This window comes from Gadus macrocephalus, chromosome 8 (genome assembly GCF_031168955.1).
Source record: "Gadus macrocephalus chromosome 8, ASM3116895v1".
In the NCBI taxonomy this organism is placed as follows: Eukaryota; Metazoa; Chordata; class Actinopteri; order Gadiformes; family Gadidae; genus Gadus; species Gadus macrocephalus.
The window spans coordinates 10,331,971-10,350,131 of record NC_082389.1 but is presented as its reverse complement, the minus strand read 5'-3'; the positions used below and the strand labels follow the sequence as shown (position 1 = coordinate 10,350,131).

Sequence of the window (18,161 nt, the reverse complement as noted above, 5' to 3'; positions counted from 1 at the left end):
GTCTGTTGGCCCACTGTCTGTTACTGTCTGGATCTATTGTCTGTAGTCCTGCTGTCTGGATCTGATCTTAGCGGGGTTAGCCCTACACCGGTCTAATGTTTATCATGCAATATTATATCTGCTTGCTTATTATGGGATAGAAAATGACTTCCGAGGTTAAAATAAGCAGATCGTTTATTAGCGCGTACACAGGATAGGCATACTACATTGAGTCCTTCACCTACAGAGTAAGACCAGCATCGCAGAGCCATTCAAGTTTACAGTAAGAGTTACCGCCTACTCTGTCGTCGTAACGATTGTCTTCAGTCTATCATCTTAAAGACTAAAGGTGCGAGAAGTATGATTTAAGTTATTTATCCCTCAGCCCTCAGTGAAGTGACTGCCTCTGGTTCTTCCACTTCCTCATCAACCTGAAGCATAGTCCGCAATCCTTTTGGGCTGAACTGCCTTTATCTGAATAAAAAATAATTAATGTCAAGAGACACCTTAAGATTTTGATTCGCTGCACGTATTTTTTCGCACTTTGGGCTGCTGCAAGTGATGGAAGAGGTTGGACGTACTTAACCCTTTAGTTGATACAAATTTGAAGCACTCTACAAAATACCTGATACCTTAATTCGTCAGACACCTTGTACCAAAACATTTCAAAACAATGGAGCCATTTGTCTTCCGTTTACATGCAAGCTCCTCGGCGCCGCGTTTGCTGGCGGACCCTATGTTTCGCGCCGTAGGGGATTTAAAAAAGTGACGTGGGGGGCCGGGCCGGGGCAGAGTGTTTGTGAGGCACAGCGGGAGAGAGATAAGAAGAGTTACGAAATAGCAGGCGGCAGTCGCGGTTTGAAACTGCTGTTATTTGTATCAGATGTGCTGTACCTTCAACGCAAATTAAACTATATCGATGTTGACGATACGTCTCGTTCCATATCTTGTTTGAAAAAATATCGATAATATTTCAAATGTCGATATATCGCCCAGCCCTACTGTCAATCACAGGATTGTGAATGCCACACTTACAAGAAACGTACAAGTTTACTTTTCTGCTCGCTCTCAAGCCTACAGGACCTTCAAGTTGGCTAATTAAAATCATGCAACCTTCAGGTAGTAAAATACAAACATCAAATTCCAGCACACATGAATCCTTAATACACTGAAGAAATACAACATTACTTCTTTATTAAATGCCAAAGTGACCTTTCTAAACTGTCTTCAATCATGTCCAATGGCACACACAACTGAACACTGAATATAGACTATTTAAAACAGACTATTATAAAAAAGTAGGTCGCCCAGTAATATATTTCACAATTTTTCCTTTGGTCAACAGTTAAAACACTAAAATCAATGCTATAATACTGGCTGTTAAATACAGTTTAAATACCTTGAATTAAAAAAAATAAAACGTTTAAATAACCCATGGCTCCAACTGTTCAGAATAAGAGAGGAGAGGAGAGAAGGAGAGGAGAGTGGAAGAGAAGAGAAGAGAAGAGAAGAGAAGAGAAGAGAAGAGAAGAGAAGAGAAGAGAAGAGAAGAGGAGAGGGACAGAGTAGAATGTTATAAGAATGATATTTAATATCACATTTAATATTGATAATATTATGAATAGGACGGATAGTACACTAGGTGACCATCACACACACACACACACACACACACACACACACACACACACACAGACACACACACCTTAGAACAGATTCCCCTTAGCACAACATATATCTGTTCCAATGACAAACATCACATGCTACACTATGTGCTATGCTATGGGCTAAGGGCTATGTTAAGTGCTAGGTGCTACACCCCTCCCCTCTTATCTCAGGAATGAGTTGCTTCTACTGGGCAGTGATTGGGGAGAGAGGCGGGACCTCATGTCCAGAGCATCTGGGCGGGCAGTGGGCTCTGCAGGCTGTCTGAACTGGCTTCACTGGAGAAGTACCAGTTAGTGAAGTTCAGCTCAGGGACACGACAGTAACAAGAGGATGCACATTGTGTTTGGGTGGAGCCGCAATACCATAACTCATGACCTTCTTTCAGCCTCCTGCTCCTGCTCCTCCTTCTCCTGCTGAGGCTCCTCCTCCTCCTGCTGAGGCTCCTCCTCCTCCTCCTCCTGCTAATGCACCTCCTTCTGCTGGTGCACCTCCTCCTCCTGCTGAGGCTCCTCCTTCTCCTGCTGAGGCTCCTCCTGCTCCTCCTGCTGAGGCTCCTCCTCCTCCTCCTGCTAGTGCACCTCCTCCTGATGGTGCACCTCCTGCTCCTCCTGCTGAGGCTCCTCCTCATCCTCCTCCTCCTCTCCTCCCGTGATCTGGTTGCCGGCGGTGACGTCGCCCGTGCGGTGGGCGGCGATCTGCTCGAGCAGCCGCTCGGACTGGAGCAGCCGATTGGCCCATTGCTGACACACCCCCTCCAGCCCCGGCCCCTCCCCCCCGTACTCCGGGGGGAGGAGGGAGGTGGGGAAGAAGTCCGTCAGCGAGTCGTGGTAGTTGAAGCCGTGCATGTGCACCTGGGGACACCAGGTCAACCAATCACAGGGCATATCACCATATATGGGCCAGAGGAAGGACACACGCAGCGGCTACGCTTTAAACCAATCAGGACAAGGCAGGGGGCGGAGACAGGAAGCAGGTCATAATAACCACATAATAATCCCTAATAATTCATGTCCGACATAAGGCTACAATACCGTGAGCACAGCCCGGGGATCGTTGGTCACTGTATGAATATGTATAAATAATGGTAATTATTGACAGGTAACTCACCCTCTTTTTTATCTTGTCTGGCAGGAAGGGGCGGAGCATCGCGAAGACCGGCCCGAAGAAGATCGGCTCGTTGATAAGGTGGATCGCCTTCACCTTCAGAGGGAATGAGTCCTACACACATTTTGTATACATGTTATAGAACATGTTGTACACATGTTATACAACATTTTATACACATGTTATATAAAATGTTACACACATGTTACACACACATGTTATTCAAATGTTACACACATGTTATATAACATGTTATACACATGTTGCATAAAATGTTATGTTATGTTCAGTGCCTGTTTTATTGTCACCTGACGTTTCGATCTCTAGGGATCTTCATCAGGCATTGAAAACAATGGGTGAGATGACTTCTATCACATCATATTTTATTACCATTTTGTTTTTGCCTTTCCCGTACAGTGTCCTTGGGTGACATGAAAGGCACTTGAAATAAAATGTATTATTATTATTACTATTGTTATTATTATTAATATTATTATTATAATATATATATATTAGTATTATGTTGTGTATATATATATTAGTATTATGTAGTATATATCTGTTAGTATTATGGGGTATATATATTATGTGGTATATATATATTAGTATTGTGTAATATATTAGTATTATGTAGTATGTATATATATTAGTATTATTTTGTGGTATATATATATATATATATATATATATATATATTATATTATTATTATATATTAGTATTATGTGGTATATATATATTAGTATTATATAGTATATATTTATATTAGTATTAGTTAGCATATATATATTAGAATTATGTGGTATATATATATGTATGATGTAGTAAATATATATTAGTATTATGTGGTGTATATATTAGTATTTTGTAGTATAAATGTATATTCATATTATGTGGTATATATATTGCTATATATGGTAAATATGAACATTGGTATTATTTGGTATATATATATATATATATATATATATATATATATATATATATATATATATATATATATATTTGTATGATGTAGTAAATATATAATAGTATTATGGGGTGTATACATTAGTATTTTGTAGTATAAATGTATATTCATATTATGTGGTATATATATTGCTATATATGTGGTAAATATGTACATTGGTATTATTTGGTATATATATTAGTATTATGTAGTATATATATTTGTATTATGTGGTATATATATATTCGTATTATGTGGTATATTAATATTATGTAGTACATCTAGGTGACCTTGGGTGTCTTGAAAGGCACCTCTAAATTAAATGTATTATTATTATTATTATTTATCTATTAGTATTATGTGGTATATATATTCGTATTATGTTGTATATATATGTATATATATTCGTATATATCTACTGACCACGAGTACAGAGGAGATCTTGCGGGCGAGGGAGGGGTTAATCTGGAGGGCGTGACTGAAGCTCCAACCCTCCAGGTCAAAGATCACCTTGACCCCCCTCTGCTGGGTCTCCGTCTCCATGGCGATGACCTCTGATGTCATCAGGCTGACCCTGAACACCTGGATGGCCGTCCAGTCCTTAGGATTCCACCGACCTGCACACACACACACACACACACACACACACACACACACACACACACACACACACACACACACACACACACACACACACACACACACACACACACACACTGAGAATTGTATTGAAACAGAGAACATTTGTGTAATAGCTATGAGCTAATTTCCTTTTAATTCTCACAATGCAGATATGCAGATACACGCACATTTATGAGGGGCCGTATGGGACATTATTCAGATTGAGCATGCGCATACACATATGAAACCAAAGTCATCACATACTATACGGAAAACCTTGCACGCATACAAGTGAAAAGCTTTTACATACACAACTGAAACACTCACAACAACTGAACAATTATACGCTCACATACACAATTGAAAAGCTTGCATAAAAGCTAGTGAAAACTTTTACATGGACTACTGAAATGCTTTCACACATACTAGTAAAATGTTCTCATACACAGCTGAAAAATGTCCTCTCAAACACAAATATGAAACCATTCACATACTATACTGAAAACTCCACACATACACAAGTTAAGGCTTTTACATACACATCTGAAACAACTTCACTCAAACAACTGAAAAGCTCTCGTAACAACTAGTGGAACCTATTACAGACTACTGAAATGCTTTCACATGTACTAGTAAAATGTGCTCATATACACAGCTGAAAAATTCTCTCTCACATACACATATGAAACTATTCACATACTATACTGAAAACCTCAGACGTGCATGTGAAAAGTGTTTCACTCATATGTGTGTGAGGATTTCAGCGAAAGCGGAAGGCGCTTCAGTTGAAACGGAAGGTGGTTGAAAAAAGAAAGCGCGCAATTCAGACAAAGAATAGACACAGACATACGCTACAGACACAGGCGCTACACTGATGTCTGCTGGACAACAGCCTACAGGTAGCCGTCGCTGTGCGTTCCAACCAAACGCGACGGGGCGACACGACTCCATACAAAGTCAACGTAGAGACGCAAATTTCTCATCTCTCATCTTCATCCGCTTATCCGGGGTCGGGTCGCGGGGGGAGCAGCTCAAGCAGGGGGCCCCAGACTTTCCTTTCCCGGGCCACATTGACCAGCTCTGACGGGGGGATCCCGAGGCTTGCCCAGGCCAGTGTTGAGATATAATCTCTCCACCTAGTCCTGGGTCTTCCCCGAGGTCTCCTCCCCACTGGACGTGCCTGAAACACCTCCCAAGGGAGGCGCCCAGTGGGCATCCTTACCAGATGCACGAACCACCTCAGCTGACTCCTTTCTAAGTAATGGAGCAGCGGCTCTAATCCGAGTTCCTCACGGATGGCTGAGCTTCTCGCCCTATCCCTAAGGGAGACGCCAGCCACCCTTCTGAGAAAACTCATCTCGGCCGCTTGTACCCGCAATCTCGTCCTTTCGGTCATCACCCAACCCTCATGACCATAGGTGAGGATAGGAACGAAGATTGACCGGTAGATTGAGAGCTTTGCCTTGCGGCTCAGCTCTCTTTTCATAACAACGGTGCGGTAAAGCGAACGCAATACCGCCCCCGCTGCTCCGATTCTCCGGCCAATCTCACGCTCCATCGTACCCTCACTCGCGAACAAGACCCTGAGGTACTTGAACTCCTTCACTTGGGCTAAGGACTCATTTCTTACCCGGAGTAAGCAATCCACCGGTTTCCTGCTATGAGTCATGGCCTCAGATTTAGCGGTGCTGATCCTCATCCCAGCCGCTTCACACTCGGCCGCCAGCCGATCCAGTGAGTGCTGAAGGTCACAGGCCGATGATCCAATGAGGACCACATCATCTGCCAAAAGCAGTGACGAGATCCTCAGACCACCGAACTGCAACCCCTCCCCACCACAGACGCAAATTTTGACGCTAGAAAAATCTGCGGCAAGATTTGAAAATGTGGCACGGACTGAACGCCCTGGTACGGGCAAGTTTGTTCAGAGAGATTTAGTAGCACGACACAACGCAACTATTTGAACTTTTGCCGTGAAAGTGGTGTGATGAAAGCCAATCAGCGTTGACTCCCTGAGTGACGTCACGTAACAGCCAATCAGCGTTCCACCGGCCAACTGTTCCCTGCAGTGCAGTCCGGAGTGAACCGCAACATGGAGGAGAAATTGATTGTGGCCGTTTGCGACTCCCGGAGCTCTATATATAAAAGTATATAGTATTACCTCCCCAATGTGTTGCTACCTTGCCATGGTGGGGAGGCTTGTGTGCCTCCGTGACCCTGAGGGCTATACCAGCGGGGGCTAGGCTCCTGGCAGCAGTGGCGGTTTTAGGTACGGGCGAACCAGGCAGCCGCCCGGGGCGGCATATTTGTGGGGGGCGCCAAGTCACATGGGGGGCGCCACGAGCAGTAAAAACCAGGGGTACGAGGAAATAATTGGAAAACAAGGCTTGGGGGAGATGAATGATGATGGGGATAGATTTGCCAACCTGTGTGCCGCTACGAGCCTTGTCATCGGCGGGAGCTTTTTCCAACACAAACGGATGCATAAGGCCACCTGGGTGTCACCAGATCTGATGAAAGAAAATCAGATCGACCATGTCGGCATCGGGAATAAGTTCAGAAGATCTCTTGAAGATGGACGGGTTAGAAGGGAAGCGGATGATGCATCAGACCACCATCTCCTCGGTGCCCGCATGAAGCTCAGGCTGAGGCGGAACTTGACAGGGCAAACCAGTCAACGCCAGTGGTACAACACCACTGCTCTGAAAGAAACAGCAAGGCTAGAAGAGTTTAGAACCACACTCTCCAAAAAGGCCTGGATTATACAACAGCGGATTGAGGGAGAGACCATGGAGGAAAAGTGGCAGAGCATTGAAGAGGCGGTAACATCAATGTCAGAAAGTGCTAGGTAGCAAAAAGCAGGGGCAAAAATAATGGATCTCAGCGGGAACCTTAGAAAAGATCCAGGAGAGGAAAAGGATGAAGGCAGAAATAAGCAGCAGCCGCACACATGCTAGAAAAGCCAAGGCCCAAGAGCAGTACTCAGAAGCAAATAGAATAGTTAAGAGGAGTATAAGGGCAGACAAGATCATTTACATAGAGGCACTGGCAGCAGAGGCAGAATATGCCTCTCAAAAGGGTAACATGAGGGAGCTGCATACCAACATAAAGAGCATTCAGGTAAGTTCAGTCAACCAGAGAGGCCAGTGAGGGACAGAGAAGGGAACACTATTCCAGGGCTAGAACAGCAAAAGCGTAGATGGGCAGAGCATTTTGAGGATCCCTTGAACAGACCTTCTCCATCGAACCCAGCAAATATCCAGCCAGCCAACCGTGACCTTCCTATCGATTGTGCCGGTCCAGACACCATTCCTGCACAAGCTTTGAAAGTGGATGAAGTGACCACTGTGGAAATGCTCTATCCCTTATTCCAAAACATCTGGAAGGAGGAAGACATTTCAACAGAGAGTGGAAGGAGGGCTACCTCATCAAGCTCCCAAAGATGGGTGACCCTAGTCCCTGCTCCAACTACAGGAGGATAACACTGCTGTCAACCCAAGGAAAGATTTTTAATAGAGTCCTCCTGAACAGGATGAAAGATGCGGTCGACCCACATCTCCGAGATCAACAAGCTGGTTTCAGGAAGAGTAGATCCTGCACAGACCAGAAAACAACCCTGCAGATTAGCTTGGAACAGTCCTTGGAGTCGAACTCAGCTCTCAATTATATGACTATGAGAAGGCGTTTGACAGTGTGGATAGGCAGACCAGCTGGAGACTGTTGAGACACTAAGGCGTACCACCAAAGATTACTAACATCATCAGGAACTCATATGAAGGAATGACCTGCAGAATGGTTCATGGCCAGCAGCTTACCGATGCCTTCAAAGTGCAAATAGGGGTGAGGCAAGGATGCCTGCCTACTGTCACCCTTCCTTTTCCTGTTGGCGATGGATTGGGTAATGAAGACATCAAATGCCCAGAAGAGGAATGGCATCCAATGGACACCTTGGACACAATTGGACGACCTCGACTTTGCTGATGACCTGGCACTTCTTCCCCACACCCAGCAACAAATGCAGAAGACCACTATCATCGCAACTCACTCAGCATTCCTCGGCCTCACTATACACAAAGGGAAGAGCAAGATCCTCAAAGTAAACAATAACAACACAATCCCCATCATGCTAGAGGGAGAAGCACTGGAGGAAGTGGAAAGCTTTGCCTATCTTGGCAGTGTAGTCGACGAGCTGGGAGGGACAGATGCTGACATGAAGGTTCGGGTTGGAAAGGCAAAGGCAGCTTTCCACCAGCTGAAGAAAGTCTTGGGATTCTCTGAGCTGCTTAGGAACACCAAGATCAGGATCTTTAACTCCATGCTAAAGCCTGTTCTTCTGTACAGTGCAGAGACCTGGAGTACAACGGTCACCACCATGAAGAAAATCCAGTCCTTTATCAACAACCGTCTCAGACGAATCCTAAGAATACGCTGGCCGAACACCATCAGTAACCTGGAGCTGTGGCAGCAAACAGGACAGCAGCCTGTTGAGGAAGAGATCCTCCGAAGATGCTGGAGATGGGTTGGCCATACCCTTCAAAAGGCTGCATCCAGCAGTGCAAGACACGCCCTCTTTTGGAATCCGCAAGGGAAATAAAAGAGAAGCAGGCCAAGAAACAGCTGGCGCCGTGACCTGGATGCAGATGTGAAGAAGTATGGCCATACATGGGGACAGTTGGCGTAAGAAGAAGAAAGAGGAATATAATATTATAGTATATAAATATCAATATAATATTAGATATAATATCACGGCCAGAGCTGTGTGCGCCTCCAGATGATATTGTAGCGTCATTGGGTTTGGGAGATTGGGGCGGGCCTTAGCGGGGTGAGCTCTCGTGCGGTTTCGACTTTGGGGTGTTTGTTGTGGTTACCGGCGTTGTCGTGGTTACAGGGCTTGTTTGGGTTCCAATGGATTATTAGCGGTAGTATCTAATAAATAGCTGTCTAATCAATTCTTCATTCACCGAAAATCCCTGAAATTTGGGGTTGCTAACTCTCTAACTAACTCTGCTAAGAGCTCTAGTGCCACAAACAGGTCAAAGTTGGACATGCATTCATGTTTATAACTTTTAACCCATTCATCAAATTTTCACAAACAAGGACGCACCTTATGTTGTCATTTTCTGCCATCTTGGTTTTTATCAAAAACCTTCAAAATGCATCTCCTATCACAAATTTTCCCATCCAATCTTCTCAAAACTTGGCATAGATACTCTACAGACCATGCTTCACACAAGTTATTGACTAGATTTCTCAAATTCAAAACCGTTTGGCCGCGACAGTCAATCAAATTTGTCTGCAAAGCCGCCAAACAGGAAGTAAGCCAATTTCTCAGCAGCCCTTTGACGTGTCCAAACTTGGTAAAAAGACCAATGACATCATCATGGGGACACTCATTAAATTTGGTGACCCTTCACCTCTAGGGGGCGCTGTAATTAATGAAGATGTGTTATAACTCCTCTCTATAATGAGTAAATTAAAAACTTATTGTCAATGTCTGGTGATACTGTCAGTCCAACCCATATAGCTAATAAATTATTTCTCATGGAAACATCGGAATTTGGCCGCGACAGTCAATCAAACTTGACGGCATAGCCGCCTAACAGGAAGTAAGCCCATTTCTCAGCAACTCTTTAACATATCATAGCCAAACTTGGTACATAGACTCATGACATCATTTACATTTACGGCATTTAGCAGACGCTTTTATCCAAAGCGACTTACAATAAGTACATTTGTCATAAGAAGTGAAACAATATATCGCTGTCGGTACAGATCATCATCCTGGGCACACCCAAACAATTTGGGTGCCAATCCGCAATCCGCAAAGCTGCCAAACAGGAAGTAAGCCAATTTCTCAGCAGCCCTTTGACCTATCATAACCAAACTAGGGGGCGCTTTAATTAATGAAGATGTGTTTTAACTCCTTTCTCTTCACATGATTATGTTTCCAACTTGTTGTCAATGTCTGGTGATACTGTCAGACCATTCTATTTAGATATTAAATTATTTCTCATGGAAACATCAGAATTTGGCCGCCATGTTGAAAGTTGTCAAACTCAATAGTACATAACCACAGGCCACAAACTCTGTCCAATCTTCATGAAACTTGTCCGATAAGATATTCAGTCCAAGCTGAACAAATTAAATGAACAGTTTTTCAAATTCAAAAACCGATTTGCCATGACAGACAATCAAACTTAACGACGAAGCTGCCAAACAAGAAGTAAGCCCATTTCTCAGCCACTCTTTAACATATCATAGCCAAACTTGTTAAACAGGAAGTAAGCCCATTTCTCAGCAGCCCTTTGACGTATCATAACCAAACTTGGTAAAAAGACCAATGACATCACCATGGGGACACTCATTCAATTTGGTGACCCTTGACCTATAGGGGGCGCTTTAATTAATGAAGATGTGTTTTAACTCCTCTCTCTACACATGATTATATTAAAAACGTATTGTCAATGTCTGGTGATACTGTCAGACCAACCCATATAGCTAATAAATTATTTCTCATGGTAGATTTGTCATAAGAAGTGAAACAATATATTGCTGTCGGTACAGATCATCATCCTGGGGACACCCAAACAATTTGGTGACCTTTAAAGGAGACATATTATGGTGTTTTCTCAACAAGCAAACATAGTATTTGAGTTCCAGAAAACATGTTTTGAAGCTGTTTGCTGGAAATAGCTTTTAGGAAAAAATCTTGCCTACCGCTATGCCCCTGTTTCAGTCCCTTCAGAATGCGTTGTTTCTGTTGTCTGTAGATTTAATGCAAATGAGCTGCTGCCCATTGACCAATGAGCAGTCAGACTGAACCACAGCATGGAGGAGAAGGGATTGTTGCCGTTTGCGGACTCCTGGAGCTCTATATCTATATAATATAATATAATAATAATAATATTATATATGGTATTTATTTAATATTAGATCTAATATCACAGCCAAAAGCAATGTGCGCCTCGGATGATATAATGAATCATAAAGACTACGTCTGACGTCTCTGGTACTTACACAACAAGTATAGACTCGTAGTGGGGGATATCTTGTTATATCCATGGTTGAGAAGAATTGGGGGAAAGGTATTATGGCCTTGACTCTCTGAAGTCCGTGAACCGATACATGGAGGAGAAAGGGATTGTACTCCGGGAGCTGAGCTGCCGGACTGCCGCCGAGCTCCCCCCGCCGGACCTGCCAGCTTTGGCGGCAGTTCAGCTCCCGGAGTACACCGACGGAGCTGCCGGACTGCCGCCGAGGCTTCGGTGGCGGCCGGCGGGGGGAGCTCGGCGGCAGTCCGGCAGCTCAGCTCAGTGAGTGCAATCCCCTTCTCCTCCATGTCTCCTCCTTTGGTGGGGGGAGCTCGGCGGCAGTCCGGCAGAGAAAGGAATTGCACTCCCGGAGCTGAGCTGCCGGGCTGCCGCCGAGCTCCCCCCACCGGAGCTGCTCGTCCGCTGGTCCACAAAATCATAGCTATGCTCTGACTGGAGGGGAAGTGGGAGGTAATATTGAAGTGTGCCCTCTTCCTACGTAGGAGGGGGCGCCGAAACTGACTCGCTCGTTTGGTAACTGTAGGCGGGGTACTTACAGAAATGCATATCTCACTCAAAAAATCATGTACAGACTTTTGTCAAAGTTTGTATGCGTTTGGGAGCACCAGGGACCCAAAACCATACCCCAAATCCCAGGAAAAGTGTTGTTTTCATAATATGTCCCCTTTAACCTCAGGGGGACATCAAACAGGAAGTGAGCTCATATCTCTGCAAGGTTTTCATGTATCCAAACCAAACTTGGCTCATAGTCTTATGACTCTATGACATTTGACCGCTAGGGGGGGATTAAAACCAGAGCGAGTGTGATCATATCTCAGCCTACCTTTTATTTTTTGATGTGAAACTTGTTTAAATTGTTGAAGGCCGTGTGTCTGACGTAGATCTATCTTGTTACTGTGGGTAAATTCTGCTTGCGGACACATCGTGTTACCTTGCGACGACGTGGACGGTCAACGCACCAAACGATCGCAGTATGACATACGTATGACAGCCCCGATCCGTATGCAGATGTTGTTAGCAGCAAGTCGATTCCAGCCCTTAGACAGCAACTTCAATGTATTTTCATTGTGATAACCATTTGCCTATAGCCTTCATTGTAAGTGAAATTACTGAGACGGCCATCATGTAGCCACCTAACAAATTATGTTTGTCCACCAAAATTAGTTTATTAAGTCATATTCTGCTTGGCCCCCTCATTGCTGCTCGCAGCTATATTATTATATAGATATTTATATATTATATTATATACAACAATCCCTTTCTCCTCCATGCTGCGGTTCACTCTGGACTGCACCGCAGGGAATGGTTGGCCGATGGAACGCTGATTGGCTGTCATCACGTGCAACATTCAAATATTTCATCTCGAGCGAAAGTGTTGCGTGATAATACTTACACAAATCACACAGCGACGGCTACCTGTAGGCTGTTGTCCAGCAGACATCAGTGTAGCGCCTGTGTCTGTAGCGTATGTCTGTGTCTATTCTTTGTCTGAATTGCGCGCTTTCTTTTTTCAACCACCTTCCGATTCAACTGAAACACCTTCCGCTTTCACTGAACTCCTCACACACATGAGTGAAACACTTTCACATACACGTCTGAGGTTTTTTCACTATAGTATAGTATAGTATAATGTGAAAAGTTTCATATGTGTACGTAAAAAATTCATGCATGCTTTTCAGTTGTGTATGTGAGAATATGATTTTTCCGTTGTGTGAGAGTGAGAGTGTTTCAGTTGTGTATGTAAAAGCTTTGCACTTGTATGTGTGCAAGGTTTTCAGTATAGTATGTGAATGAGTTTGGTTTCATATATGTATTGTGGCAACCCGGCCCGAGCCAATTAAGGACATGGAGAACACCTGTGGAACAGGTGGAGAAGCAGGGCTTAAATAGCCTGCTCTCCACTCATTCGGGGCTCTCCCAGCCATGTGGCTCCTTACGGAGAGACCGGTCCTCGTGGGTGACGGGATTCCACCCACGAAGGATGGGACCGTTGATTCCTCCCAGGTTTTTTCGTCATTGTGTTTTCAGAGCCTTTGTGTTATGTTAAGGATTAAACATGCCATTATGGCTTTTCCACCCAAAGTTGTGCCATGTTTGGGAGGAGGTGGTTCGCTCACCGTGCCGGGTTACCACAGTATGCGCATGCTCATTCTGAAAAATGTCCCATACGGCCCCTCCTACACATCCACAAAAACGCACACACACAAGCACACACACTTACATATCCTGTAGACCAGCACCCTGCTGCCACTGTGGTCTCTGAGCGGCAGGACGCCATGGTAACCGTTGTCGAGCAGTGCGGAGACGGAGCGCGGCGACAGACAGCCGCTGATCTCAGGGCTCTCCCTCCTCCAGCGCTGGTAGTTCAGCATCAGCTGGAACACAACCGGGTTAGACAGTCACCGCAGACAGGGAGGGGTTAGACAGTCACCGCAGACAGGGAGGGGTTAGACAGTCACCGCAGACAGGGAGGGGTTAGACAGTCACCGCAGACAGGGAGGGGTTAGACAGTCACCACAGACAGGGAGGGGTTAGACAGTCTCCGCAGACAGGGGGGGTTAGACAGTCACCGCAGACAGGGAGGGGTTAGACAGTCACCGCAGACAGGGAGGGGTTAGACAGTCACCACAGACAGGGAGGGGTTAGACAGTCACCGCAGACAGGGAGGGGTTAGACAGTCACCGCAGACAGGGAGGGGTTAGACAGTCACCGCAGACAGGGAGGGGTTAGACAGTTACCGCAGACAGGGAGGGGTTAGACAGTCACCGCAGACAGGGAGGGGTTAGACAGTCACCGCAGACAGGGAGGGGTTAGACAGTCTCCGCAGACAGGGGGGGTTAGACAGTCACCGCAGAGAGGGAGGAATTAGACAGCAAAGTGCTAGGTCATTAAGGAGCAGGTAGGGTTTAGACGGTACAGAGAAAAATCATGAAGGAGCAGGTAGGGGTTAGACAGTACAGAGACAGGTCATTAAGGGGCAGGTAGGGGTGAGACAGTACAGAGAAAAATCATTAAGGAGCAGGTAGGGGTTAGACAGTACAGAGACAGGTCATTAAGGAGCAGGTAGGGGTTAGACAGTACAGAGACAGGTCATTAAGGAGCAGGTAGGGGTTAGACAGTACAGAGAGAGGTCATTGAGGGGCAGTTTGGGGTTAGACAGTAAAGAGACAGGTCATTAAGGATCAGGTAAGGGTCAGACAGTAAAGAGACGGCCTTTATGGTGCAGGTAAGGGTCTATCACGTCATCCGAATCCAAGTTCATAAGGACCTCTTTCTCTTTCCTCTTCCTCTGTTGCTGATGGCAACAGAGTATAGCTTCCAACCACGCAGATGCGGTCTAGCCTACTCGATTTGGTCTTGAAATTCCCAGAAGTAATTGCCTCATTCAATTTTTTGCAAACAAATAATCAAATAAAGAAAATACAGGTAGATTGTTTTATTTCAAACCATGCACATTTTTTAACATCTGAATAAGAAATTTGGCTACAAAACAATGTAGATCGATATAAAAGTTGAGGGTAACCATGACTGCGATATAGGGACCCATATCTATATCACTTCTTACTCTGCATCCAACGAAGGCGGTCGCATCTCTCTCTGCTCCCTCTGCCGCTCCCGGCCCTTATCTCTCCCCTGTCTCTGTCTCTGTCTCTGTTCTGTGCTGCCTCTTCTCTGCATTCTACCCGAAACCTAAATTATGGATTTGATCGGCTGGTCTCTCAACGCTATTGATCAAATTTTCTCGACGAGAAAACAGGGCCAAGGAGAGCCCGCCTGCCCTGACGGAACGTTCGCAGCGGGATACATGATGGACTCCTGGAAGGAGTGGAGGCCCTTGTGTCTCGCCATACTTTCCGTCGAGGATGTTGAAGACGTCTACATAATTGGGATGATGATAGCAGGATTCCTGCTGTTCGGAGGTTGCGGGTTCCTGTTCTATCTCAAAGTTAGTAAGGTGATGGCAGCATATCCGGCTTTTGAAAAGCTGCCCGTCATTATTGGATTGCAATCCAACATTGCTGGATTGTGCCGGATGGCCGACACACAGACTCATGCGTCGGGCGAACTAAATCGCAAATTGGATACCATTGTGGTGAAGTTGGACCGGGTTTAAACGGACCACGAATTTTTCGGCTATTTTGGCTTTTTGGTTTTTGGATTCTGGAAATGGAAGACTACAGAGAGTACCAGAGAGACTCTAAGGTTGGCAAAAATTGCAGAGTCGGCCTGACCCAAAGCAATCCTTATCTTCATTCGGCCCCCCCACTTTGGCCTTGGAAGGCTGATATCTCTCCTCTCCCTGGTTGTTATGCAGATGGATGCCCTGCCACCCTTCCCCCCACAAAGTCCACCCCCCACCTCCTGTGAACTTTATCTCTGGTCGGAACTCTTCGAGGTCGTCTCCACGGCGACGGTCGTGTCCTCGTCACCAGCTATCAGACGGGAGAGACACTGTTGAGTCCATGGGAGATGGAGTCCCTGAGCTCACACACACACGCACACAAGACTGATTACACACACACCCCCTGGACTCACCGCCTACTGGACTCCCTCCCCCCTCCCCTTCCCCCGTTGCAGCACAGTATGCCGTGAGTGATGTGATGCGCCCGTTGGCCGCGTCCGCCTCCCGGTGTCTGAGTTGTGACACCTCCCCTCCCCAACTCCCTTCCCCCTCCCATATGTTTGTGATGTTTTTGATGTGATGCTTATGTGTTGAGGTGTTTTTTTTTTGCTAATCTGTGCCCCCCTTATAGGAGCATAGTTTGGGGTATTGACAATTTTTTTTCCCCCTCGTTTCCTCTTGTCTTAGCTTTGAAACTTTCTTATTTAATGCGGGCCGCGGGTTCTTCGTGAACAAGCGCCTGACAGTCTCTCCGTCCTGTCTCCCCACACTGTCTTCTATGTTTCTGGGACGGATTGTTACTGGGAATTTCCTCACTCTCCACCTCATCCCTAACTCTCCACCTCAAGCTGGTGTGTAGTGAGCGTTCTGGCGCCGATTGGTTGCCGTGCATCCCCCAAGTGGGTGCTACATATCGGTGGTGGTTAGTGAGGTCCCCCCCTTTCTTTTGAGTGTTATTCTGTTTTGATATGCTCTGTAAGGTGACCTTGGGTGTCTTGAAAGGCGCCTCTAAATAAAATGTATTATTATTATTATTATCTCTGGTATTAATATATTTTCTCACGGAAAACAGTGGTGAGGAGCTTGGAGAAATTTGGCCATAGAAAATGATTGACGGTCGAGAGTGGGCCGAGATATTATGGGGCCGCCTTTTGCATGAAGGGGCCGCGCGGCTGTGACAGTCATGCCGCTCTTTGATTGGCAGGCCGGCTCAAACGGCCCACTAGAGCCCGAGGCCCGCGAATGCCATGGGACCAGTCTGTCACTGCTCGTGTGTGTATAACAGCTGATTAGTTGAATTTCCAAGAATCAGAGTGGGGGTTGTTGACCCCCCGCGGGTCAGACTGTAGGAGGACAAGCGGTATTAGCGTGTTATTACTGACTGTAGGTGAGGTGTCTTCGAGATGACGAATTATCTGGTTAACGCCAAAGAATCAATATCCTAAATCAATCAATGAATCAATATCCTAGTAATCAACCGTCTCAAGTGAAGACGACTAAATGAAAGGCTCCACGTGTCGCTTCTCTTTCTCTCACCGGGGAGGGGGGGCTCACCTTCAGGGACAGCTCCACGTCCATGTCCCGGGCCCGGAGGAACTTGATGAGGAACCCGTCCGAGAAGTCCAGTATGTGCAGCGGGTCTAGTTCCGCCTGCGCCCGGAGCCTGAGCCGGACCACGGAGGAACGGACCAGGAACGAGTCGTCCGGGGAGAGTAGGTCCACCGACCCGGAGTTCATGGCTCCGACCCTGGCTGTATGGGCTCGGCGGGGGGCTGACGGAGAAACGCTGGAACCGACGGACGCATAAGGCACTGGTAGTTGGGGAAGTTGGGACGAACTTTGACTGCAGAGTAGACCGGGGGGCGGAGCGTGGAGGGGGCGGGGTCAGAGTCCTATAGATAGAAGCTGGATCCTAGAGCGTGTCCCTGAGTCTGGTTCTAAAGGTGATTTAGTTATACGTTACGCTACTCTCCCTAACCAGACTTCAGGGTCATATCTAGAAGGGGCGTTTCACCTTCTGACGCCAGAGTGATGGTTAGTGATGGTTAGTGATGGTTGGTAGAGTGATGGTTAGTGATGGTTTGTAGAGTGATGGTTAGTGATAGTTTGTAGAGTGATAGTGATGATTATTGATGGTTAGTAGAGTGATGGTTAGTAGAGTTATGGTTAATGGTGGTTAGTGATGGTTAGTAGAGTGATGGCCCTGGTATGCTAGGATCTGGTAACATAGGGTCCTGGTAACATAGGGTCTAGTAACATAGGGTCAGGGCTGGATAGTGCATGATGTCAGTAGACTGATGGTCAGTGTATTTGGATGGATAGTACAGTGATGTTAGTAGAGTGATGGTCAGTGTATAGGGATGGATAGTATAGTGATATCAGTAGAGTGATGGTTAGTGTAAAGGGATGGGTTAGTCTGGTTCCTAGTCATTACAGTGTGTGAGTTAGTGTTGTGTTAAGGCGAGTCGGGTGTGTTGTCCGGTTGGGTAAGTTGAGGTGATGTTGTTGTAATGTTGTTGCAACCTTGTTGAAATGTTGTCACCTCGTCGCAACAGGAAGGAAGGCACTCAAGGCTACAGGGGGACCTTCTCATGATACGTCCAGGAAAAGACCAGCTCAGCCACACAAACACTGGAACTCACTTCATTGGGAATTGACAGATTCTCA

General features: G+C 45.9%; 1 protein-coding gene across 1 annotated transcript; it reads right to left on the bottom strand.

Moving 5' to 3' along the window:
• Positions 1–1,156: 1,156 nt before the first annotated feature.
• ttpa (tocopherol (alpha) transfer protein) lies at positions 1,157–17,326 on the bottom strand. Its single transcript, XM_060058754.1, has 5 exons — positions 17,049–17,326; positions 13,593–13,746; positions 4,122–4,315; positions 2,755–2,865; positions 1,157–2,498 (listed from the first exon to the last, which is right to left on the bottom strand). Exons 1-5 carry the CDS (start codon positions 17,229–17,231, stop codon positions 2,217–2,219), a joined length of 924 nt encoding a protein of 307 aa, XP_059914737.1. The 5' UTR covers positions 17,232–17,326; the 3' UTR covers positions 1,157–2,216.
• Between the last annotated feature and the right edge of the window lie 835 nt (positions 17,327–18,161).